This window comes from Saimiri boliviensis, chromosome 3 (assembly GCF_048565385.1).
Source record: "Saimiri boliviensis isolate mSaiBol1 chromosome 3, mSaiBol1.pri, whole genome shotgun sequence".
Lineage (NCBI taxonomy): Eukaryota > Metazoa > Chordata > Mammalia > Primates > Cebidae > Saimiri > Saimiri boliviensis.
The window spans coordinates 98,602,571-98,630,465 of NC_133451.1; the positions used below are offsets into that span (position 1 = coordinate 98,602,571).

General features: G+C 33.1%; 1 protein-coding gene across 3 annotated transcripts in view; it reads right to left on the minus strand.

Moving 5' to 3' along the window:
- Positions 1 to 27,895, minus strand: part of TBCK (TBC1 domain containing kinase) — a 265,679-nt gene that overhangs the window by 161,891 nt on the left and 75,893 nt on the right. For all 3 annotated transcript variants that reach the window (XM_074396536.1, XM_010340090.3, XM_003929478.4), the window contains exons 16-20: positions 26,949 to 27,011; positions 25,248 to 25,374; positions 23,998 to 24,048; positions 22,648 to 22,731; positions 12,023 to 12,108 (exon numbers count right to left, since the gene is read on the minus strand). In XM_074396536.1, the coding sequence (XP_074252637.1) occupies positions 12,023 to 12,108; positions 22,648 to 22,731; positions 23,998 to 24,048; positions 25,248 to 25,374; positions 26,949 to 27,011 (411 nt within the window). The remainder of the gene's footprint in view (positions 1 to 12,022; positions 12,109 to 22,647; positions 22,732 to 23,997; positions 24,049 to 25,247; positions 25,375 to 26,948; positions 27,012 to 27,895) is intronic.

Below are 27,895 nucleotides of genomic sequence, written 5' to 3' on the forward strand. Positions count from 1 at the left end.
TTTGTACTTATGCATTTAAGGCCACTGTGAATTAGTGAAAAAGCCAAGAAGGACTTGGAGTCAGAAAACATGCCTCTGAGTTTTGACTCTGACAATTATTGGATACCATGCCTTAGTCAAGTCAGTTAACTAACCTCTGTGAATCCCAAATATTCATTTGTCGAACAGGTAAACTAGCATCTGAACTATGTCAGAGAGATGGTGTGATGTTGAAATAATATATGTGAAAATTGTAAACAGTGACAAACTGTAAATTTAAAATAGTATTACTATTAATAGCAGCATAAGAAACAGCATTAGACTAAATTTCTTTGCACCTTACCACTTCCCTACACATGTTCTACTTCCTGCCAAGGCAGATTTCCATCAGTCAAAGCTCTACAAGATTTTTCCAAGCCTGCCTCAAATGCCATTTGTTCTGTGAAAACTTTTTGTATATTTTTATGATACCTATCCCACTATGCTTTGTATCTTATATAATATAGTTGTATCATATACAATTATAGTAATCATTTTTATATTATAATTACCTATCATCAAATACTTGTATTATACTTAATTCTGGGCATATTCATTCACCATTTCATTCATTCATGCTTGCTTTTGTTCATTTATTTAACATGAAATGCTTTGTGCTATATATCATGTGTCTCACTCTAGCGGAAGAGTCAGACATATGAACAAACACCTAAAATGCTTTACTGTTAAATTTAACAATAGAAGTTCTGGTATAAGTTAATGGCAGCAAAGTTACAGGAGCTTATGGCCTTTTCTATCATATTCTCTGCCGGAGAATGATATGACTCTTGTGGGTAAATGTTATTTTACTCATTTATTCATTAATTCAATATTTACTAAGTGCCTAATACATGCCAGATTTGTGTTAGGTGATAGGCTATAGCAGTGAACAAAGTACAGTTCCAAGCTACAGGGAGTTTACAATTTAATAAGGGTAGTAGATATTCATTAAATATTCTCTCAACCCACTCCAATCAAGTTCTTGCTTCCATCTCACCACTGAAACTGTTCTTACCTGGGTCATCAATAATTTCTATGTCATTAAATCTAATGGCCAATTCTCAATTGCAATCTTTCTTTACCAATCAGCAGGATTTGACATAGTTGACTACTACCACTTTTTCACAACAATTTTTTCCCTCCACTTTGCTTCCAAAACACCATACTCACCTAGTTTTCTTATCTTTCTGACTGCTCCTTATGCATCTCTTTTGTTGGTTCCTACTCCTCTCTCTGACTTTTAAACATTGGAGTGTCCCAGGTTGAGTTCTTAGATATGTTCTCTTTTTTACTTTTCTCCAAGTAATAACTGTATAGTTTGAGGACCATCATATTTACAGCTCCATCCCTAGTCCTCTCCCACAAATTCTAAAACTGTATATCCAAATGCCTGTTATCTCCACTTGCATGTCTAACAGATATACATATCCTAAAGTGAGCTCCTGAGACTTCCTCCAAATCTATACTTCCATGTACAGTATTCCAAATCTCAGTTAAAAGCAACTCTATCCTTTCAATTGTTTAGGTACTTGACTCCTCTCTTCCTCACACACTGTGTATTTGTCACCAGTAGTCTTGCTGGCTCTACCTTAAATATATACACAGCATATGAAAACTTCCCACTATCTCCACAGCTGATATCTTGATTCAAGCCAATATTATCTGTTGCCTAGATTATTGCATTAGTCCATTACTAGTTTCCTAGATTCCATTATTGTCTATCCTTGGATTTCTCTCAGCATAGCAGCCAGAATGACTTTGACAAATGTTTACATAAGACATCACTAGTCTGCTCAAAAGCATCAGTAGCTTTTATTTCCTAACAATAAAAGCCAAAGTCCTAATGATGATCAATAAAACTATGTAATGTGTCCCTTCATTACCTATTTGACTTTATCTTCTTGTTCACTGTGCTCTAGCCACAATGGTCTGCTGGCTTTACCTCCACATCTCTGATATGCTTCTACCTAAGGGCTATAGCACCTGCTGCTGCTTCTGCTTGGGTTGCTCTTTCCCTTATTTTCTGAAAGCATTTATTCATAAGTCAACTTTTCTGTAAGGTTTTCTTAGCTACCTCATTTCAAAATTCATGGCCAGGCGTGGTGGCTCACTCCTACAATACTAGCACTTTGGGAGGCCAAAGCGGGAGGACTGCTTGAGCCAGGAATTCAAGAGCACCCTGGGTAACACAGGGAGATCTCATCGCTACAAAAAATTTTAAAAGTAGACAGGTGTGGTGGTGTATGCCTGTGGTCTCAGCTACTTGGGAGGCTGAGGAGGGAGAACTGCTTGAGCCCAGGAGATTGAGACTGCAATGAGCCATAATCATACCACTGCACTCCAGTCTGGGTGAGAGAGCAGGACCCTGTCTTAGAAATAAATAATGAAAATTCGATTTCTCCTTTACCTGAGCAGATAACATAAATACTTCTGCTTTAGTTTGTTTTTTTAAAAATTAGAATTTACCACTGCCTACTATAGAGTATATTTATCTTCTTTATTGTCTATCTACTCTAGAATAGGAAGGCAGAGATTTTGCCTATCTTTTATTTTTTTGCTGATATATCCATGGCATAGAAAACTTTTGGCACACAATAGGCACACAAATATTTGTTGAAAGGATCAATCAAATATTTGTTGAAAGAATGAATGAAAAACACAATGAAGATCATTGAAAGGGATAAATTAAAAGATCCAAATAGTCATGAGACTATATACTTTCTTAAGAAGCTTTCAGCAAATGTGAAATAATGAGAAAATGAGTTAATCCTTCCTTGCTTAATATTGGGGAAAAAGCCTTCATATTAAATAGTGGAATGTATTTTTAAAAATTAAACTTGAGATTATGTTATACACGAATACTTCGACAATTATTAAAAATTATTTAAAATAAGCAAAATAAAGCTTATTCTAATGATATTTGAAAAGAAATAATTAGTTCAAGTTGAATAAATATCTTTAATATAACATGTAACAGCTCTTAGGTGTTTACCAGAACCAGTGACCTCTTATGAATTAAGGATAATTGAGATTAATAAATAGGTAACATATTCTGTGAGATTGTAATGTCTATTACTTTTCCTTTCTATATTTCTTCCTTTTAAAATCTTGATATTTTCATCTTAAATAATTTCTCAGGATATTGGTATAGCTTCATAATATAGCCTGATATATGAAAGACATCAAGACACAATAATTTTGAATACCAGGCAGGTGTTAATTAAAAAGAAAAGTAATTTAAGAATAGAGATATTACTAGCTATTTCCTGATTTAATACAAAGTGAAATCCAATGAAAAGAAATCATACATACTCTAAGTATATTCTCCAGATCATGAAATTATGTACAATTGTTTTGGTATAGTACTATTCTACACAGTCAGCTAAGTAAATACTGCCCCCTAGCAATATCAAGCAGAAGTAGTGATATTTAGCATTTCATGAGATCCTTCCATGTGGTCTGGTAATGTCAAATTTAGAACCGTCAGTAGGAAAAACAAAGGCAGTGCGATAATTTTCTTGATTCTGAAAAGCAGAAAATTACGTTTTACTACTAAAGGGAAGTCCGTTTCTATTGATTTTCTTAATCCACATCCTTTACAGGCATACTATGTTATCTATCTTAAGTCAGAAGTATTTTCATATTTAAATTATCATACGCCTTCTCTGTAATACATATTGACCATATGTTTAATGCTTTGCCATGATCTTCTACATGTATATTAGGGAAACATACATACAGACCCTAAAGAAAAGGATGTGTAAAAATCTGTGTATTTTGTGACCTAGTAAAGTTATCTCCTTGAACCTTTAGGATCATTGTGAAGATTAGTTAATGAATGTAGAACACCTGGCAGAGGATGTGGCATTTAGTAGACTTACATATAGGAGTTACAAAGATCACCCTTATAACAATCCAGAAACTTCAGGAATAAAAAAGTATTTTAACAAGCCAAAGTTTTGGTAAACTCAGTAAGTCATATAACAAAAGATTCACACATTTTTTTTTTTAATTCGGAGAGGTATGAGTGGAAAGTAAAAAGGATAGACTCCTAGGCACTAAAAATATTTCATTTATCAATAAGAATTATTTCATCATTACCAATTAACTATTCTCAACAATGCTTAAAAATACTAATTAAAAAACAGAAGAATGATGGAGTTATCTACAAGAATAGTACAGTATTAAAATGAATCATCACTATTATGTCATCCTTCATTTTTCTTTTTGTGCCAGCCAAAGTATTGCATCATCTTTTAAGAAGATATGAAAGATGTACAGAGACATCATTACAGATTTGCTGTTGTTCACGTTTTCATTGAACACAGCTAAGGACTGACAACTTTCTATTTTCCATCATTATTATTAAAAAGAAAACAGGAAAATGTTTCATAAAATACAAAAAAAAAAAAAAAAAAAACAGCCAGGCATGGTGGCACACACTTGTAATCCCAGCTACTCAGGAGACTGAGGCAGAAAAATCACCTGAACCCAGGAGGCAGAGGTTGCAGTGAGCTGAGATCACTGAACTTCCTGCCTGGGTGATGGAGTGAGACTCTGTCTCCAAAAAAAAAAAAAAAAAAAAAAAAAAAATAGAGCACTGGTCCGAGCAGTTCAAGAAATTACCACTGTCTGAGAAACTATGTACATGTCTGTGCAAGATTACATTTTCTTCAAGTACTTAAACAAGTAAAGAGATTATAAAAATATAAAACAATACCACTATTCCATTTTGGGGGGAATTTGTAACTATTTCTCAGAAAAAAATGTTATTTTCGTTAACATGCAATGAGTTTGTTACTGTTATTTTTAAATGAATTAATACATAAATATATTTTAAATATCCATAAATATCGATAGATATAACCTATGTAAACAAAAACTCTTTGAGGTCCTCAATAATTTTTCAGAATATAAAGTGGTTCTGAGAGCAAAATATTTGAGAACTGCTGCATTACACCATACTTCCTTTCACCTGTTTCTGGACTGCATAAAGATACATTAGATTAGAAACGGATGTGGTGGGTAATGCAAATGAACATTTACTAAATTGGAAAACTTGCTTGATATTTAACTTGTGTGTATAGTTTTGTAGATAGAAAGTACCAAAAAATAATTTTATCATACCTGATACTATTAATAGCCACTTTGATTTCTAAGATCTGGGCACTTTCTGAAAGGTAATTAAGCTTCATTACGAGAGAGATTTTAATAAGCTATTTGTATTCAAGGGCCTTAATGGTCCAATGTCAGCAGAATAGAGTTTGTCCTAACATTGGGGACACCACAGCAGCTACCAGACAAGAGGACACATCCCAGGACTGTTTAGAGAGACTACAACTGGTTAGTGGGACTCTAATTATGAGATACTCTAAATAGATGGATATTCCTAGCTTTTCCTGTAATTACATCTGATAAAATCTGAAAAGGTCATTGTCAGTATTCTCTTTAGACTAAGATCTAAATATTTTTTACGTAACAACAACATAATGAAGGTCAGAACAAACGAAGGAACAAACACATAGATATTTCAGAGTGGTCTTTCTATATTTTCTATTAGTTTAAACTCAGCTGAATATAAAATTTGAAAATGATTGTGATAAGCTTTTAAGTAGTATAAGCATCCTTTCAGATTGCAGTTAAATGACAATGGCTTCACCAGCATATCAAGGAATTCTTTAGCTTTATCTTCAGCTAGGTTGAAAAGGCACATACAGTACTGATATACTCCTTAGCATTTCTCTTAATGGTTACCTGACAACCCTTCATAATTTGCAAGCTGAATACTATTCACAGAATGTCAGGAATAGAGTTCCCTTAAGAATGAATCATACTTTCCTGTTCTCATTTGAAATGAGGCCTAGTATGTTTTTAAAAGCAGAAATATATATCAAGACAAAAATGATAAATATCAGTCTAGCCCCAATTTTACCAAATTACACTATTCACTCTACTTATATGTAAATCACATAACTACCTTGACTTGTATAATCTAAGCATCACATCAGTGTACAATATTTCTAACTATTCAAGCTTTAGCAGTGCTTAGTATTCAGAGCTCTGTGACCCAGAGCAAACAGAAAAAAGCCAGAAATCACAATCTCTACTACAATGGAAGCCTGAATTTCAATGATGAAAGATTAATGAGGGTTTATTTTGATAGGTTTAGTTCTTGAGTAGGAACCTCAGTTTGCTAAATCATTATCAAAGTACCCATTCTTCTCCTTGATGAATCTAGCCTGTACTGTTGTTAGAGGCATAGAACATTACCTCAATAATTATTTTAAAGGTAGAACATTAAAGACGATCATTCAGAATTTTTAAAAAATGCTATCTACATAAACTAATAAAATGCAACTAAAAATGTTATTAATAGTTAGAAACATGTTTTTAAAAGTGCTCCATTTCATTATGCTCCTCCCACAGGTACTCACTGTCAACAATCTCTACATTAAAACATTAAATCTGTTCACAAAATTAAATTTAAAAATGGCCTCATCATTTTTATATTATCCACAGATTTAAGAAACAGCTCAATTAAAAAAAAAGATTTCAAAAAACAATTTTCCTATTAAAATTTTAGCTGTGTTAAATAATTTTAATTTGCCCACTCTCTGTGACAAGAAAAGAGTTGTAGATGGGACTCTTCTTCAGTTTAAGATATACTGTTTCCCCTGTTTCTTTTTGTTTACTCTAAAATTCTTAACAATTGACAGAACCATGATAGAGGGCATTTGGAAGTATATGTAAATTAATTATTCAGAAATGAGTGTAGAGGCATTTTTTGGTAACAATGATTAGAGGATTGCTACTGGCAATCAGTGGCTGGGGGTCAGGGATGCTCAGCATTTGCCATGTGCTGGATATTTCTAACCCACAAAGAATTACTTCCTATCCCATATGGCTTAACAATTGTCTCTGAAGACTATTCACACTATTATTGATAGCAGCAGGAGGCAGACAAATCCCTAGGTAGATGGGGTGAGTCCCTGGTAAAATCCAACCTCAAACCAAAGACAGTTTAAAGTCTGAAAAACAAGTTACAGGTCTCAGATAAATCCACAGACTGGATTAAGAATCTTTCCTTCTGTTTGGCATGCTTTCCTCTGATTGATCCCTACTACTCACCTATTTACATATACCTACCCTTCTTTAATTAGTTTTTTACACTGTCGTGCCTATCTTTGAGTGGTGCTTTTTTTTTTTTTTTTTTTTTTTTGCTTTTTTTGCATACTTACAAACCAATTAGTACATACACTCCCATCCTGGGCCCATAAAAGCCCCAGACTCAGCCACATTTTGGGACTACCCACTTTCAGGTGGTGGGAAGACTATACAACTTCAGGTAAAGGGGCTGCCCAACTCAGGCTCCTCTCTCTGCTGAGAGCTGTTCTGTCACTCAGTAAAACTCTTTGGCTCACTCACTCACTGGCTGTCAGCATAATTTCATTCTTGGACATGGGAAAAGAACTTGGGTCCTGCTGAATGGTGAGTGCAAACAAAGCTGTTACCCTGTAGCACTCCCCTCCCGCTTGCTGAACAATGGGAGAACGAACTGCTGGGCACCACACAACCCATTCATTGGGCTGTGAGACTGAAAGAGTTGTTAGCATGCTGTAACACCCCCTTTGGATTTTCAGGGTCACAAGTCCATCCCTGTTCTAGTGCCACAGCATTCCCCTCATCAGACACTAGTTTCCAAGGTGGAAGCAGGTCATTGCATGCCTGGCTCAGCTGTGGGGCAAGTGCCGGATCTGGGCCAGAGCTCAAGCCAAGCAGAGCCCGGCTGGCTGGGTGGGCGGGTATATCCTGTGGCAAGCCCAGGACCAAGCAAGGTCTGGGCATGGGCTTTGCTGGCCAAATAGGTCTCTGGCTGATGAAGTGGCACTGAAAAAATCCTGTGTCACTATATAAATCAGTATTACTTTCATAATAATATTGCTATTGCAGAATTTTTTATAAGAACCAATAATGCTCCAGTAATTTTACAAGTAGATCAAAATGGGGAAACATAAATAAATATATTATATCATAATTATTGAATAATTCACTCACCCTGCATAGCAGCACACTTAACACCAATGTACTCGCCACTCAGATTTAACAAGTATTAACATTTTGCCACATTTGCTCTAAAATTTTTTAAACCAAAATAAAACATGACCAATACAATAGAAACCTCTTTTTTACCACTCCTGAATTTCAACCCTCTCTTTTTAAAATTATGTTTTATACTTTCTGTAACCTATTTAATAAGAATTATTTCCTAGATTACAAATATAAATATAACACTCCAAATTTAGGTCTTCTGGTATAGCTATAATTTATTTTTATGTGCTGTATGAATTTTGACTTTCATTTACACTGCCCTCCACATAGTTATTCAGTCAGGACCATTAATAATACTTTCTTTTCTAATTGATTGTACAGTCATGTCTGTCATATACCAACAAATTCTATACATGAACGGGTCTGTTTTATGTATTCTCTTATATTTTATTAGCTTGTATTAATATCACTAATGTTTTGGTTAATAATTGCCTTTTTAAAAGTCTCCTTTGGCCAGTATCTTTAAGTTTTTATATTTTATATATATATATATATATATATATATATATATATAAATATATATAAATATATATATTTTATATTTATCTCATAAGTACTATGAGATAGATTTTCAAGAATATCTAAAGCTTTCCTTTAATAAACCATTTAATTAGCTTACATTGTTTCTATGTTCTTTCTGTTTTTATAGGATTAAATGTCTTTTCTTTGTTCTATCCTGCACCCTCCATTCATCTGGTGTAGAAGTTATATATTCTTTCTGTTCTTTTCGAGATTACCATTAAATTAATTTTTTTTTTGAGATGGAGGCTCGCTGTGTCGCCAGGCTGGAGTGCAGTGGCGTGATCTCGGGTCACTGCAACCTCTGCCTCCAGGGTTTAAGTGATTCTTCTGCCTCAGCCTACCAAGTAACTGGGACTACAGGCGCTCACAGCCATACCCAGCTAATTTTTGTATTTTTAGTAGAGACGGGGTTTCACCATATTGGTCAGGATCATCTTTATCTCTTGACCTTCTGATCTACCTGCCTCCTCTCAAAGTGCTGCAATTACAGGTATGAGCCACCACACCCAGCCATTAAATTAAATATTTAACAAGCATTATTGAACTTCTGAACTTCTGAATTTTTTGTGAGGAGAGACATAAACTGTCCTTTGCTGTGGACTATCTTTTCAAATATGTTTGTTAAAATAAACAGTCTTGCTAAACAGAAATAGAATCACTCTTTGGAACAAAGGACAGATTTACTAATAGCCTTAGACGAAAAAGGCTCTCTCTCAAACAAAGGGAAGGCATATCCATTAAAAAAAAAATCGTAATTCTCTAAGCTAATAGTTTCTCTCTTGTAATCCACTACATATGCAAGCATCATCTAGGTCCTTGATGTTGTCTCCATAGCATTTGAGAGTAAGAGAAACCAACACAAATATGCTAATGCTCATGCTGGTTGCTGTACTGTCAGTGATAAAGTCCTTTGTCTCTGGCCCAGGAATCTTATGTTTTCTTCCAGTATCCAGAAGACAGTAACAGGCTACCTTATTAGCTTCCAAGGAGGGTAAAATCAAATCTCAAATCTGAAAGATTCCCTGACTTAATGTCTAAATAAAATGAGCATTTTTTTTTAAATAATGCTAAATCATTAGACACATTTTAACTGATTGCCACCTACTTTTACCTTTCATGTTATTATTTAGAATTTTATTTTCACATTATTAGTCCTTCCCAAATTGGATTTATATATAACAGTCACTGTTCAAATAGATTTATCAACTTGTAGTATTTGATGAGTGATAATATTTAAAGAAGGTGGAACAGTGCTTGGTACACAGTAAACATTTAATATGTATTCATATTAATTATGTTTTAACAATATTTTTAGCTTAACATTGTTTCTTACATCATACTCATTCAGAATTCAATTTTCTGATAAACCAAAGTTATTTTTCCTTGCGTGTTTCCTTTCTTAATATTATCTGTGTTCTGGCATATGTCCAGGGATTTTTATCAGATTGTCTTTAAAATTCTACACATTATTTTTTAAAGAGATGAAGAGTTGCTATGTTGTCTGGTGTCAAACTCTTAGTCTCAAGTGATCCTGCTGCCTCAGCCTTCTAAGCACAAGCCACCATACCCAGTTTCCAGACATATTTGTCTACATAAACGTTTTCTGTTTTGGTTCAGTGCTGACCACAATTTAATTAGGTGCCCTCAAGAAAACTTTTTGAAATCAATTACCCTTTCTTTTAGTCTATGTTTTAGATATTTAGTATCCTTTTTTACTCAACAATCTAACACCATTACCAAGTTGGCAATCAGTTCCTTGATAGTTTCTTCAACTGTAGCCCTAAGACTGGGTCTAGTATTATTATATTACACCTCACATTTATAATGATAATGTACTCTAACAGCCTTTTATTTTTATTTTTTTAATTTTAAAAACCAGTTTTTATTAATTTTAAAAAATCCTTTATGTAAGTATTTTTCAAATTTAGGTTCATTAAATCAACGTATTAAATGAAGACATTTTCAAGAATAACACAAAGCATCACATGTAGGAAGCATAAAACACTGTTTTATAACACTTATTTCAGTTATATACACACACTACACATCACCACTCAAATTTTGTGTGCTCAGGTCTCAATATAAAATGTAATTTCTTCCAATGCATTGTAAGAATAAAGTTTTTAAGAAACTGCTTTATAGTACTCAATTAAACATGATCATATTGTACACCCGGGTCTCAATATAAAATGTATTTCTTCCCATGCATTGTAAGAATAAAGTTTTTAAAAAACTGCTTTATATATAGTACTCTTTTAAACATGATCATATAACATAGTTTTAAAATTTTTTCACATTACAAAACTAACACGTTAAATGAAAACAATTAAAAATTGCACTTAAGCTTCCTTAGTACCCATAACTCCTATAACCACATATAGCCATAATTAATATTCTAGAGTATAGCCTTTCAACTTTTCCTACGTATATATGCATATACACTAAATTCTATTTTATGAAAATGAGATATACCATAATATTGTTTTATAAATAGCATTTCCTACTTTAACAATATGTACCACGAACATTTTGTTTTCTTATCAATAATTTTTGATAAAGCATCCTCCTAAACAATTATAATTGCTTTAGGGTAGGTGCCTTCAATTTAACTTTTGAATAAGTAATACACTCACACTGTTAAAAAAATTTTTAATGTCAAATACAACAAGTAAACAATTTCCCTTGCACCTATGCTACCAACTGCAACTCCATCACCAAGCAGGTAACTTTTGTTATTAATTTCTTTTCTTCTCCACTGTTATTTATTATTTTTAATTGATAAATAATAATTGTATATATTTGTTGGATACAATGTGATGTTTTGATACAAGTTTATTGAACAATCTTTAAAAACGGCTTGATTCTATGCGTCAAACAACACATTAATAACAGGCTAAGTCATTGTATGGCCAATCTTTGATTTTCAATTCTGACTTTTAGCTTGATGTGGACTACAGAGGAAAGAAAAACCAAAATCTATCTAAAGTTCTAAGGTAGCATTAAGTAAAACACAGAAGAAGTTACTTTCACTTAAGCATACATCGTATATCTTAAAAATTAGGCTTGAATATCATAAAACCTAAGTGAAAAGCCTTCACAGCATAGTTTAATACAACACTATCACTAATGAGTTTCTCAAAACAATTTGATAGTATCAACTATGCTAAGAAAAATGACATTTTCTTTACTTAAAGTGGGAGTTTGGAAAGTAGCCATAGACTTTCTAACAGAAGGCTATAATTAGTAGCAGTAACTTGTTCAGATACGGTTTCTTTGACAACAAAAATTTTAAAAATACACTCTTTTGTGCTACTAATTCCACTTTATTATTATTTTTTTAACCACGTGTTCTAATAATGCACTAAGTACTTACATCTGGAATGAAGCCAATCTCATTGAGATGATTACTCAGCTCTGGATCATGAAATGCAATCATCTGAGAGAAGACAGTCAGATACTCTGAAATAACAAAGTTAGAGACAATCGTTATTTTTACACAGTACTCCAAGGACATAATATTCAAATACATTGAATGATATTTAATTTCTCCATAACAATACTTTAATAGATAATTTTGTTAAGACTTTAATTACTTGCTAATTATTAAACAAGTATACCAAAAAACTGTCATAATCTATTTTGTACCTTCAAAATTATCGGTTCATTTCTTGAGTCACAAAACTGTACCCATAATAAATCATGTTTTCTTGTTAAACGCTACAAGCACATTTTCTCTAATAATATTAAATCTGCTTTGTATTTGTTGAATGTTCATAAAGTATACAGATCCTTAAATAAGGGAGAACATTTATAAGCTGTCACAATGGAATAATTATGTCTCAAATTTGTTTATATATACAGATAAATATATGCATCTGTTCCAGTTCTAATTTATTTCCATCTAAGACTTAGCAATTGGCATATTTAGGAATAAGAATTAATGCCATGTTTATTCAGAAAGTAGGGATACAACAGGCAATTAAAAATATCTTTTGTTGATTCTAATCCTATTAGAATTCATAGAGTTCAGTCAAAATATGAGGAATATGTTCTTTTCACTTTTTTTAAATTCTTTCGAAAGTTAACTGTTCTTGCCAGTTTACTTACTATGTGCTAATCTAAACAAGATGGTGCTAACAATCTACTCAAGGGCAAGTTACTATTATATTTTTACTAATTAAAAAACCAAGATTAATACACATTTCAATGAGCTCAACTTTTTTTTTTTAAATATAGACTGGGTTTTGCTATATTGTCTAGGTTGGTCTCCAACTCCTGGGCTCAAGCAATCCTCTCATCTTCACCACCCAAAGCACTGAGATTACAGGTGACAACCTCATTTTTTAAAAAATTGAAATGACAGTAACATCATCAAACTTTTCCCTTAATAATCACAACTTTCTCCTACAGTAAAGTAACACCTATTTTTAAAACCAGTTATTTGGTGAAAATAATCTTCAAAAAACAGTATCTGCCTTGCTTTTTCAGTTTTTAAGTTTTTAACTTTTAATATTTCAAGAGACAGTACTAAATTCTTGATAGTCCATCAGTACAAGTAGTCTTACCTTATTTTTCTCAAATAAAACTTTGCCTCCAATGACCATATGAATTTTATGGATAACATGGTTTGGCTGTGTCCCCACCCAAATATCAACTTGAATTGTATCTCCCAGGATTCCCACATATTGTGGGAGGGATGGGGTGTGGGGTAATTGAATCATGGGGGCCACTCTTTCAGGTGCTATTCTCATGATAGTGAATAAGTCTCATGAGATCTGATGGGTGCTTCAGGGGTTCTGCTTTGCTTCCTCATTTTCTCTTGCCGCTGCCATATAAGAAGTATCTTTCACCTCCTGCCATGATTCTGGGGCCTCCCCAGCCATGTAGAACAGTTAAGTCCAATTAAACCTCTTTTTCTTCCCAGAATTGGGTATATCTTTATCGGCAGCATGAAAATGAACTAATATAATAGGTATTTGCCTATAAGCAAATATTTTATATGTCACATATCCTACGCAGAAGAGCTTCAGGGCAGAAAGAAAAAAAAAGATGAAAAGGTGCTATATTCCATGACAAAGCTGACTTCCTCACTTAATGTGAACTTTTAACCATGCAGGATTAAAAAAAAAAATACTCAAAAAATTATACTTTTTCTTGACCCGACGTTCATTTTACTGCAATAGAACACATTCTATTTGTCCATTGTCTCACCTTTTTCCTCTCTGAACAAAAAAAAGGTACAATTTACATCAGCTTCAAGAGTTACAGACCAAAGTAAACACCCAAAATATATCTGAAGAGCCCAGGGAACTTCTGGCTTTAACTTTTCTTTAGCTTTTTAATTCTTCTTTCCAATTAGTGATGGTGTGTTTATAGTCCCAATTTTCTCAGAAACCAGAGAAATGTAATATCAACAATCATAAGTGTTCAACTGTATATCAATGAAAGCATATAGTTATTAACTTCTAAAAAGCATGCTTCATTTTAAAACACCTCAGGCAATTTTCTACAGCTATGCTCCAGTTTATTAAATATAATTCTTATTTGAGCCTGACAAAAATAATTACTATGTAAAATTACATGGCTAATTAAGGATCCACTGAAGAAATCTAATCCATCATGAAAATATGGTCCTGCCACCATGCACGGCTAATTTTTGTATTTTTAGCAGAAACAAGGTTTTGCCGTGTTGGCCAGGCTGGTCTCAAACTCCTGACCTCAAGTGATCTGGCCGCCTCGGCCTCCCAAAGTGCTGGGATTACAGGTGTGAGCTACTGCACCCAGCCAACACTGATGATTGGATTTATACGTTATAACTGCATACACATGTATACACACACACAAAGACATAAAATATATAAATTTATTTTATGTATTATTAAAAAGTTATACATTATATGTTATTTATATATGCAAATATAATTTGTAAAACTAGTATAAGTTTTGATTGCTCAGGACATGCTTGCTTTCAAATGAGATAACAGTACGGCCTGTTATATTTAGAAAGACTTCTGTCTCTAAAGAGAGCATCATGAGACAACTGATGAAATTTGCCCAATGTAGTATTCCAAGTTACTTCAAAAAAGCATTCAAAAGTCCCCTAATATAAATTTTTTAAATATCAAAATAAATACATGCCTTTTGATTTGTAAATCAAAATGAAAGAATTTAAGAATAGCTGCAAAAACAAAGAAACAAACAAAACCCAGACCAATGGTCAAAATAAAACAAAGGATTCCACGGAATCATGGAATCCTGACTCTTTTTAAGGAGATATTAAAATGTCGTTAAAACTCTGTAATTGACATGGACACAAAGAAGGGAACAACAGACTCCAGAACCATTCGAGGAGGAAAGTGAGAGGAAGGAGACAATAGAAAACCTACCTGTGTCTGGTACTATGCTTATTACCTGGTTGATAAAATAATCTGCACAACAAACCCCCATGATATGCAGTTTACATATATAACAAACATGTGTATGTACCCTGAACCTAACTTAAAAAAACACTCTGTAATTGTGATTTATACTATATAATGAAGATATGAATCTAGAGTCTTAACTTCAAAAATAGTATTCTCTAACCTACATGTGAGTTATAAAAAGGGACATGCTCTTCTTTAAAATAAAAAAAAAAGTTCTTATAAAATTTCCCATTTAACCTTCAAGGGAAGTTTATTATATTTCTGTACAAAATCTATCTAATATAAATTTTCTATAGCTATCTGTGTTATATTAAATGTTAGGAACATCAAAGTGAAAAAGATATCATTCTCTCCCTCAAAGGTTTTAGAAAGACATACAGGTAAACAGAAAATTGGGGAAACTTTTACTTAATTTTATTTCCCAGATTTATACGGTAACCACATCTTCCATGTGTGAATATACCTTGGTTTTATCAAACACTACAGAGTATGTTTATGTGCCAGATTTTCATTGATTAAATGTAGGCTGCCTTGTTCCTCACTGGGTTGAAGCTGCCTTTTTCCTCAACAGCCTAAAGCTTACCTGTCCTGCAACTTATAAACTTGTTTTCCAATACAGCTGAAGTGCTAATCAATAGACTTCAAATTCCTCTATCTTTTTCCATACAATTGGTATTCTAAGATTCTGAACCTTAGAATAATTTTAGTAATCTTAGATAATCTCGACAGCCAATCCTGAATTAATATGTTATTTTTAAATGTTCTCATGTATTGGTAGTTTCTCAACTCAGTAGCAATGTTGCTAGTGATAATTTGATAGGACCAAGAAAATAAGAAATATTCATTTAGGTCAGAAGGTAATTAAATTTATTATATCATAAAAATATCTGTAGGTAACAAGTGAATAGAACTAAGTTTTTTAAAAAAACAGGGTATCTTGATTAAATTGATCATTTTTCTACTGATCTATAAGAGGTAAAGCATTTTCGAGTCTCATGAGTATATATATATATATATATAATATTTTAGAAAAAACTTTAAAGTAGAAAATGTTTTAAGTTCTAATGAGGAAGAAGACCCTTAATCCTCTTAAGCTTCTAAGAGCCCTTCCCCCTAGACTTCCACATTACATTTCAATAGGCGAAGTAAAGGCTGGCAGAGCCGGGCGCCACCCCTAATCACACTCCTGTAGGTCACAGGCATAGTATGGAGGAATCTTTCCGGAAGGCATTGTTTTTACTTAAACACGATCAGACTCCCACTCAAATCACATACCCCAAGCCTACTTCATGGATCAAGACCCTTTCACATGTAATTCTAGAGTTGTAAGCCTTTAAAAGGACAAGGATTTTCTTTGTTGGGGAGCTCAGTTGTTAGGCATCTATGCCGCTGTAGCTCCTGGGCTGAATAAATCACCACTTGCTTCCCAGTTTGGTGTCTGAGAAGTTCGTTTGTGGCTGTTCCTATTTCATTATTAGTGTATAGTAATAAAAAGTTTTTTGTTTATTGTTTTTATTTGTTTTTTGTTTTTTTCCAAAAAGCAATTCAAGTTGCTATTGAACATAGAAACTTTTAACTTCTGGAAAGGTAATTCAAAGATTCAGTTAATAGGTATTTATATGCATTTCTATAATTAGCTTTTAAATGGATTAGTTTCTTATATACGACTTAGGATTTTCCCAAAATTGGTGGAGAAGAAAGTGTACATGTGATATTTATGCCAAACAAAAATCAATTACTACTTTGAAGTGTAAAATTTAAAACTCTACAAAATAAAGAAGGGGAAAACATTAACAAAAAGGAAACCAACAAAATGAGAGCTGAATATTTCTAATTCTAAGCCTAAAATAAACACTTTGAAGAAAAATAAACCACTGTTCAAACTTTAGTAAACAATAATCAGTGTGCTGTTTCAGCTCCTTCTTTAACTTTCCATATCTCTTTCCTACCCATCAGACCCCATCAGAGCAGAATTTGATTAGTGGCTATTTTATCAACCCATTTTGCCCTCTTACTTCAGTCCTCTTCCTTGTGCCCTGTCTTAAGAATGTCTTTACCTATTCTCACTAGTGAAATTCATACCCAAACTTCAAATTCATCAATATCCTTTTATGAAACCTTTTCAGAATGCTGTCTCTTCTTTTTGCTACCACACATAAGAAAATCAAAAATCCCTCAACTTCTTGCTCAGGGCTAACATAACAGTATGTATACTTGTCTCCTAGACTTATAACTAGTCATTTTCACATTTATTTACCAAACATATTATAAAACTCTTTGGGAAAGAAATAAATATTTATTGTAAGAATCTCAATTCTGTAAGCAGTACTTGGTATGACACAGTGTCAGTACACTTATGTGCTCAAAGACTAACTGAAACTTTTTTCTTATATAAAGTATATGGTCAATATAAAAATTGGACAAATGATTTAAAACACCTTGTCTACTGATTCTTTTTTCATCATATTATAGAACATTTATGGTAGCTTTAAAGAAGTGCAAAATTAAAAAGAAATTCAAGATTTCAAATGCAATTTCACAGAAATCATAACTGAGGAAATTTAAATACTTAGAAAACCAAGCATTAAATAATTGTTGAGAGGTCTTTTAATTATGTTAGCTGTTAAATGCATTACTGATAAATTGATCAAATTAAACGGTCATTTTGGTCTTTCTGATAAGTCTCTCCAAATTCATGTTATGTACACTATAGTACTGAATTTAATAAATTAAACAAGATATTGTCTTGCATATCTGTATAGTATGCCTTTTAAAACTGTGTTAAGGCTAGGTGCAGTGGCTCACACCTGTAATCCCAGCACTTTGGGTGGCAGAGGTGAGTGAATAGCTTGAGCTCATGAGTTAAGAGACTAGCCTGGGCAACATGGCCAAACTCTGTCTCTACAAAAAAATACAAAATTAGCCAGATACAGTGGTGCATGCCTGTGGTCTCAGCTACTCAGGATGCTGAGGTAGAAGGGTGGCTTGAGCCCAGGAGGTGGAGGTTCACAATCTCAGTGAGCTGAGATTGTGCTACAGCACTCCAACCTGGGTGATACAGCCAGATCTTGTCTCAAAAAACAAAGTGTGTTACAAAAGTCTGTAATTAGAAAGTGTGGAAATTTGTCTTTTTCATATTGGAAATTCATTATTAATGTACAATGTATGTATCTGAGATATGAAACAGTGGAAAAATAAAATTTTGAAGGAAGATAGCCAAACAGAAATCAGTGTAACAAAGCTGTCTAATATGGTCCTTTAAGAGCTGGCCATCTAGGAAGGCATCATCCAGCCATCTAAGAAACAGTCTAATCAGCTCATAAGTCTTGTTTTTATTACTTATTTGAGGATTCCCCAATATTTTCATCTTTCTAACGTTTAGAAATTTACCCCAACACTGTATATTCATTGGGGACAATATCATCAAATTGGGAAAAAGATGATGTCTGGGCTTTTATATTTGGAAAGTTCAGGAAACATTACAGTTTCATGTTAGCTTTGAAACTAACAGCATTATATTGCTGAAAACTTTAACTGATGATTATCAAGTTTCCTTTTATATTGCACAAATACTAACCTGATTATTTGTCTTTGGTCACTATCTGACAGATTATTTATATTGCAGAGCATCTGAAATCTTGTGATATGACCCAAGGTTTAATTAAATCCACCAATTTTTCTATTAACTGAAATCTGAAAGAGTACACTATCACTTCTACAATAAACCTCACTGATAAGGGTAAGAAGGAAGCTATCAGAAAGAATGGGACACATTGCTCTTAATAAGGTACAGGACACAACATTATAGAATATTACTTCACAAATTATGAAGAAGGTATAACATAGTACTTGACGTAAGTGACCTTATTAAGATAATCTATAAGCAGAAATCAACTTCCACTGTAAAATGCACTCCTCCTTATTAGAAAAAGTCAAACCAAAAAGCTGTACCTTCTAAAGATCTTTCTCAATTTAATCTCAACTTTATACAAGTCCACACTGCAGAAAATGTGCAAAGAATTGGGCATATCCATGTCAAACTAAACCATTTCAAAATAGAAAAGCCAATGGATTTTGCATTTTAAAATTAACATAGAGACACTGGATCATTATCTGATTTTCTAACAACCATCTACACTGTAGACACAGATATACAGGAATAAACACGATTCAATTTGCTTGTAAACACAAAATTTTTAAAGTTTTCATTCCTTTTCTCTATACCTCAAGGTACATGATGCTGAAAAAAATAAATGTTTTTATGTGCTAAGCTATTTGTCCGCATTCTTTTCCTTCTACTTTTAGCTTTTTTTTTTTAGTTTAAATTTTCCTTTCTGCTTCCTTTCTAATTATTTTCCCATTATATCGACCCCCAACATTCTAATTTTATATTCATTTCTAACAAAGTAAAATTATTATTAATTGAGATCCCACTTAAAATTTTTGATAAATCATATACAACATCTGGTATTCCTACTTTATTTATGAAAACTGGTTGAATTATATAAAACCATAATAATATGTATAACACAGTATCAGGTTCAAGTTGTTTAAAATTAAGTAGGAAGAATTATATATAGTTAAAAACAAGTTAAAACAGATATCTGATAAGTGTCATAGAAACAGTAATTGAGAGTGAGCAGCTTTGTAGTCTGTTCTAAAAGAATAAAAAACTTAAAAAAATTCTCTGCCCTTAAAATATACAGAAGCTTGTTGAAAAGATATAAAACAGTCAGTCTATAATGCCCTAATAGTAACACTAGCAAAAAACAGTATTCATAATAACAGTAATGCTAAGAAATAAATGACACATTGAATATTTCTATATACCAAGAATTTACATATTATGTTTAACCTTTACAACAGTATTTTTATTGTAGATATGAAAAAATAATACCTACAGAACTTAAATTATTTGTCCAAGATTACACAGTAAGCAGTGAAGCTTAAATCTGAAACACTTTTCTATTTTAAAAGTATGAGTTTTCTTGTTTTGTTTTCAATTTTTGTTGGTACATAGTACGTGTATATATTTATGGGGTAAATGAGACACATTGATATAAATATGCAATGCATAATAAACACATTCAGGAAAAATGGGGTATCCAACGTCTCAAGCATTTTTCATTTGTGTCAAAAACAATCCAATTATATGCTGTTACTTATTTTGAAATGCACAACTAAATTATTGACTACAGTCACCCTGTTGTGGTAGCAAATACTAGGTCTTATTCATTCTTTCAGTTATTTTATTTTTACTCATTAACAATGTGTATCCTCCAAGTCCTACCCCCAACTACCCTTCCCAGCCTGTAGAACATCATTCTCCGTAAGTTCAAATGTTTTGATTTTTAGATCCCACAAATAAGTGAGACCATGTCAAGTTTGCCTTTTTGTACCTGGCTTATTTCATTTAACCTAATGACCTCCAGTTCCATCCATGTTGTTGAAAACGACAGGATCTCATTTTTTCTTATGGCTGAATAGTACTCCATTGTGTATAAATGCTACATTTCTTTATCCACTTGTCTGTTGATGGACACTTACGTTGCTTTCAAAGCTTGGCTATTGCGAACAGCGCTGCAATAATATCTGCACGTAGGAGTGCAGATATCTCTCTGATACTGATTTCCTTTCTTTTGGGTATACACCCAGCAGTAGAACTGCTAGATCATATGGTAGGTCTACTTTTAGTTTATTAAAGAACCTCTAAACTGTTCTGCATAGTGGATATACTAATTTACATTCCCGCCAACAGCGTATGAGAGTTCTTCTTTCTCTACATCCTCACCAGCATTTGTTATCGCCTGTCTTCTACATAAAAGCCATTTTAACTAGAGTGACATAGTATCTCATTGTAGTTTTGACTTGAATTTCTCTGATTATCAATGATGTTGAGGACCTTTTCAGAGCCTGTTTGCCATGTGTATGTCTTTTTTTTTGGGAAATGTCTAATCAAATCTTTTGACCTTTTTAAAATCAGATTATTAAATTCTTTTCTACACAGTTATTTGAGCTTCTTATATATTCTGGCTGTTAATCCCTGTCAGGTTGTCTGAATATATACAGCCAGAATATATAAGAAGCTCAAAGTTGTCTCCTCACTTTGTTGATTGTTTCCTTCGTTGTTGAGAAGCCTTTTAACTTGATGTGATCTCATTTGTCCATTTTTGCTTTGTTTGCCTCTGCTTGTAGGATATTACTCGAGATACCTTTGCCCGGACCAACGTCCTGGAGAGTTTTTCTGATGTTTTCTTATAGTAGTTTCATAAATTGAGGTCTCAGATTTAAGACTTTAATCCACATTGATATGATTTTTTTGTATGTTGACAGACAGAGATCTTGTTTCATTCTTCTGCATATGTAGATCTAATTTCCTCAGCACTATTTATTGAAGAGACTGTCTTTTTTCCATTATATGTTCTTGTAACCTTTGTCGAAAATGTGTTCACTAGAAGTATAAAGATTTGCTTCCAGGTTTTCTATTCTGTTCTACTGGTCTATGTATCTGGTTTTATGCCAGTTTCATTTTGTTTTAGTTACTAGAGCTCTTCAGTGTAATTTAAAGTCAGATATTGTGATTCCTCCAGTTTTGTTCTTTTTGCTCAGGATAGCTGTTCTGTCCTTAGCTGTTCCATATAGATTTTAGGATTTTTTCTATCTAAATGTGCATATTTTTAACTTCTATTATATTGCTTCCAAAAAAGAGTTCAGGAAATTAAAGTAAAAATTTGAATGTGGCTAAAGTTGTCGTGAAAGAATTCATAAACAGGTCATGCTACGATGTTAACTCTTAGGAAGGAGATATATTTTAGGGAAGTTTAAGAAAGAGGGAGCATATTTTGGGTACGCATGCATGGGAATTGAGATAAATGGGAAGTGTTTTTAATATTCTGCTTATACAATTAAACATTTAAACTTTTTACTAATTCACAATGGACTTGTTCCATGGTGAAGCTTTTTGTGAGCAATTTTAATTGTGAGAGAAACAAATAGCAGTCTCTTATTTTCTCAAACTAGCATGCCTGCATTTGAACTGAACTGAGATCAGATATCAAATATCCATTAGAAAAATACCATAATTCTTTGTGGATTTGGAGGAAAGACTGAACTTTCTCATATCTCTCTTTTTTTTTTTTTTTTTTTGAGATGGAGTTTCGCTCTTGTTACCCAGGCTGGAGTGCAATGGCACGATCTCGGCTCACCGCAACCTCTGCCTCCTGGGTTCAGGCAATTCTCCTGCCTCAGCCTCCTGAGTAGCTGGGATTACAGGCACGCACCACCATGCCCAGCTAATTTTTTTGTATTTTTAGTAGAGACGGGGTTTCACCATGTTGACCAGGATGGTCTCGATCTCTTGACCTCGTGATCCACCCGCCTCGGCCTCCCAAAGTGCTGGGATTACAGGCTTGAGCCACCGCGCCCGGCTCTCATATCTCTTTATGGGCTTTATTGGATGGACCATCATCATATTTTGGGGGTCAAAATCATACATTTAATCAAGTATTAAATCAGTACACCAGTATATATCAGTAGTTTCCCGATAAAAAGACATGGAAAGACATTTGCTTACCTTGTATTACATGTGAGTTGTCTTTTAAGAAGAAGTTATACAGGTATTTGGGAATAAAAGCAGACATACACGCATAAGCCAAGGCTAAAAGAGAATAAGGCAAAGGCATGTAAAAAATTAGTTAACATGGTAGATGACCAGCAGTAATGCATTCACTTAGCACATATTCCTAGAATCTACTATTAAATAACAGTTGCAATAGCAAGTGGTAGAAAAACAAAATTAAGAGATAAAAGCGTCTATGCTTTAAAACACAAAATATTTTAGACAACAAAAATAACTCTATAACTTCAAATTCAAACTACTGTGGCAATCATTATCACACAATAATCAAAACTTTTATTACCTAAACTTTCTTAAAATTTCTAAGCATAATCATTATTAATAAGTTATACAGACCTCATGATCTTTAATTGCTGCTGATGCAAACAAGAGTCTATGAACTTTGGATTTAGGAACAGTAGTTATAATCCACATTATCAAAAACAGACCCCTTACTGTGCTTGGATCAGTATGAGTGATAATTGGCTATGCCTACCTAAACACAGTAAAAACTCTAGTCTAGATTAATGAGTGAGAACATCAGAGAACAGTGTATTTAATAATAATTCAAAGAGTAAAATTTCATTTCTCTGGAATTACGCTATTTCTATTTAATTCCAGAAATCTATGCAAATTCTGTCATGAAATAGAATTAGAAAATATGGAGATTCTCAGATAAGGCATCTAGACATTCAAGCTATGTATGGTAACATTGTCTATATGCGATTTCAGGGATTGGAGTTATTTAAATTTAGTATTTATTGAAAAGCCTACAATAACAAAGTTATTGCAGAAGGGCAGGAAAAATAACCTGTCATTGAAAAAAGGCTGTCAAAAAACTATTACAACATTAGTACATAAGTAACTAGAATATAAGATAGACACAAGATAAATTTTCATAAATACAAAGTGCTTTATGGTCTCAAGGAGAATAAGCAAAGTCTTCATTAAGGAAGAGGTATATGAAATGATTATAGGCTTTGGAGATACAAGATTACAGAAAAGTGCCACCATAATTGATTTCTTTACAAATTCTTTAGAAAGTATACTTAGACAAAAATTAATCTCTAAAGAATTTAGAAAAATCAACTTCCACTAAATTCCTAGTAATAGCTTTAGCAAAGCTGAAACTGTCCAGTAAAAAATTAATCTTTCACCTCTCTAAAATGAGTCTATAATAAATTATTTCACAGAACTCTACCAGGGAGAGAATAAGAACCTTAAAACAAAATCAAAAACCTTGCATGTCTAAATCAAATATTTTAGAATATTATGAGCAATGATTATTTAAATGATAAAGAGGCTTACCTTCATTATTGAAGTTTAGATAAAGGAATGGAGCACAAAGTGAGTCAAGACCTAATGCAGAGGGATTGGGAGAAAGAAGTCAAATAAATATAATCTAGTAGAATTGAAGATATATACCTTATTCAGTTATTTGCATTACCTCCACGTAGATTAAACATTAGAAGTATGATCCATCCAGAAATATGTTAATTCATGAGTTACTGTAGGGAGTGATAGTGTAGCACATAGTACATGTTCAATATAAATCAGTTATTATTATTATCCATATTATTATAAGTTGAAAAGAGAAATACAATAATAGAAAAATGTAAGAATGTTACAATGCTTTGGATATTGTCCCATCTCTGACCCTAACTGTGTAATCTTCGTAATTACTTAATATTTTCTGGCATACTTTCTCATCTAGGAAATGGAGTTTTGCTATGTTCTTTTTCTTTGGAATTATGAAAAAAAAATTCTTTAAAAATTGTGAAGTGAATTCCAAATATATGACATTTCTTCTACTGATAATAATGATGTGCATGTGCTGTCATGCTGAAAAAACGTACATAAATCTACCTTAAATTGTTAGGAGGGTATAGAATAGTTCTGAAATACACAGAGCTAAGGAAAATAATAGCTATATTTCAACTATGGCCAGTAAGAAATAGAGAATTGAAATATGAAAATAGCCACTTATATTTAAAAATAGGGCTGTAATGGGTTTCTCATTCTTTATCAAACACAAAAATAATCATGGCAAAGCTAAAAATAAAGAATATGAACCATTAATGATATGAGGCAAAAAAGACAATAAATAAAATGAGGACTATAGGGTGATAGCCTATTTTTAAGCCCTAATAGCCATCGTAAGTATAAATTAGAAATCATTACCTATAAGAATCTCAACTAGCCCCAAATGATTTAACAAGTTACATAAGCATTTTAAAAATGTATCCACAAAGACAATTCCAAATATTCTTTCTGCTTTGCTAATAAACTTGCATGCTAAATATTATGTGTTTAAATGATATCTACTAGGATTTATACAAAGATTTTTAAAAATCTTTGCATGTAAACCTCTCAAAAAATGAATTGCAGCTTTAATATCGACTTTTCCCAAAGACAAGGATGTTTAGATACTTTAATTTTTTAAATGTCAGTTATGCAACAATCTAGACAAGGATGTTTAGATACTTCAATTTTTTAAATGTCAGTTATGCAACAATCTTCTAATATTCCAGAAGAGTTTTAGTAACTAAAAAAGTTACCTTGCCAATACACAAGATCAGGATGAGACACTACCCAGGCTTTTAATACACGCCTAAATTTTGCATGACCTTCTGGTGATGATAACAGTTCATCGTACTGATGACAGCGAGGAATATCCACTTCAATCTGTTAAAAGAGCAAAGCAATAAGGTGAAACAATAATTGTCTAATTAGCAATAAATCCTTAACTCTTATTCATTAAATAAATAAGGAAAAGCAGAAGCTATACTAAGAATTTCAAAACAGACCAACTTAAGTTCCTAATTTTTTGAATTTTTTAATTGATCTTATAAAAACACTAAAGAAGTTGTACGTATATTTAACCAGGAAAAACAGACCATTTCTTTTGAAAAGTTATGTATTAATATACTTTTCAAAAACATTTTCCTTTATAATCTAGTCTAAATGAAGGGCAAATTTTTCAGATGAAGAAATATAACATTTTTAAAAAGGTAACTTGGCCCATTTGCGGCTATCACTGAAGTGGGAGTGGCCAAAATGAAATTCAATCCCTTTGTGACATCTGACCAAAGCAAGAATTGTAAAAGGCATTTCAATGCACTTTCCCACATTTGCTGGAAGATTATGTCTTCCCCTCTTTCCAAAGAGCTGAGACAGAAGTACAACATGAGATCCATGCCCATCCGAAAGGATGATGAAGTTCAGGTTGTATGAGGAAACTGTAAAGGTCAGCAGATTGGCAAAGTAGTCCAGGTTTACAGGAAGAAATGTGTAATCTACATTGAACGGGTACAGCAGGAAAAGGCTAAAGGCACAACTGTCCACATAGGCATTCACCTCGGCAAGATGGATATCATTAGGCTAAAACTGGACAAAGGCCACAAAAAGATCCTTGAACAGAAAGTCAAATCTCACCAAGTAGGAAAGGAAAAGGACAAATACAAGGAAGAAACAATTGAGAAGATGCAGAAATAAAATAATCTTAAGTAAAAGCTTTGATTAAAACTTGAAATGAGGGAGAAAAAAAAAGGTAACTTGACCTAAAGTCCTTTAAGGTATCGTTCTTACTAATTTATAAGCATAAGAGTTATGCTTTCTCTAACAATAGATTATGAGTTATGCTTTCTCTAACAATAGATTGTGTCATTGCACTCCGGCTTGGGCAAGAAGAGTGAAACTCCATCTCAAAAAATAATAATTATAATAAATCCTTCCCTGTCAACACTTGTCTCAATGATTGGCTTTCTGTAAGGCAAGCACTGGGACCTAGACTGAAACCCTAGTGTTCAGTAACAAAGTTTGGTTACCTGACCAGGAATGCCTTGATTGTGGTTCAGCTGCCACAGGCTGGGAGAGTTTCAGAAGCCCTCCCAAGCTTTTGCTTGACTATCTTTGGCCCAGAGGTTGGCTTTGGGCTCTCTCTGTGGGCCCGCCACTGCTGGCCCAAACTGCATTCCTGATTTTCTAGGAAGACTTTGCAATTTGACATGTGCATCTAGACAAACTCGGCCCCCAGAAGGAGGGCAGACCTGAACCCAACCCACAGCTTGCAGCCCAGTTCAGTTTAACCCAACTGACCCACAGATCCTGGAGCAAGAATAAGGAGTGGCATTAAAAAAAAAAAGTATATAGCAACGTCTATGTATTCATGAGAGAAAGAGGTTTTCGTCATGATCCTTCCTAAAATTTAAATATTTGGCAGAATTATCTTAGGTTGCTTAACAAAACTTAAACCATACTTGTCTATCTGTAGGAATTGGAGTGTCTTTATCAATTGTGTCGTACTTGGCATGAATAGCTCCCTGAGGAAAAAAAAAATATATATATATATTAATTTATCATATCTTTAATACAACTAGTAATATAAAAACATCTATTTTTTACATCTAACTTTGGAATGTAAGCACATTCTACAGGTAAGCACATTCAAACCCAAGGTAGACCTCATTTTAAGAGAAATTCTCTGTGTTTTTGGCAATCTGTGATGAAGGTCTGTGATAAGTGACAACTTGTCATTTTGCTGAGGCAAACTCTTGAATTATACATATGAGAACATAAATGTTGTGGATGAATTACTTAGCTAGTAAGTATGTTTGGCCAGCCTCCCAGCCCCTACAACATAACACAACCTTGTTATGCTATGTCTGTAATTACACGATAGAATCATTAGGGCCTAACAGGATCAATTACGTTTCTTAGTTACACTGTTAAAAATTAGAAATAACTGAATAAACTACTACAAATTTTGGTCATGTTCTATAGGACCAAGCAAGAAAAAAATTTTTATTCTGGCTTCTTATCATGGTAGAGAAAGAGCCAGTAATTAGAGCTCAATCTCTGATATCTGCTATGTCACCTTCTTTGGGATATTCATTTAATGAGAGTTGGACAACCTGATACCTGAAGTCCTCTTCGACTTCAGCATTATATTGTTCTACAAATCTAATGATTAATGCATGATATTGAACAATAAGCATTCTTGTAGAGTAACTAATCAAACTCAAAGGTATTTGTAGACTCTTACCAAGGGAATCAAAAATGAAGAAAGGAAATTCTTCAAACAGAAGACTGAAAAGGATTAAAAACAGTTGAGGATTCAAAAAATTTTTTTTTAGAGACAGGATCTTGTTCTATCACCCAGGCTAGAGTGCAGTGGCACAATCATGGTTCACTGGAGCTTCAAACT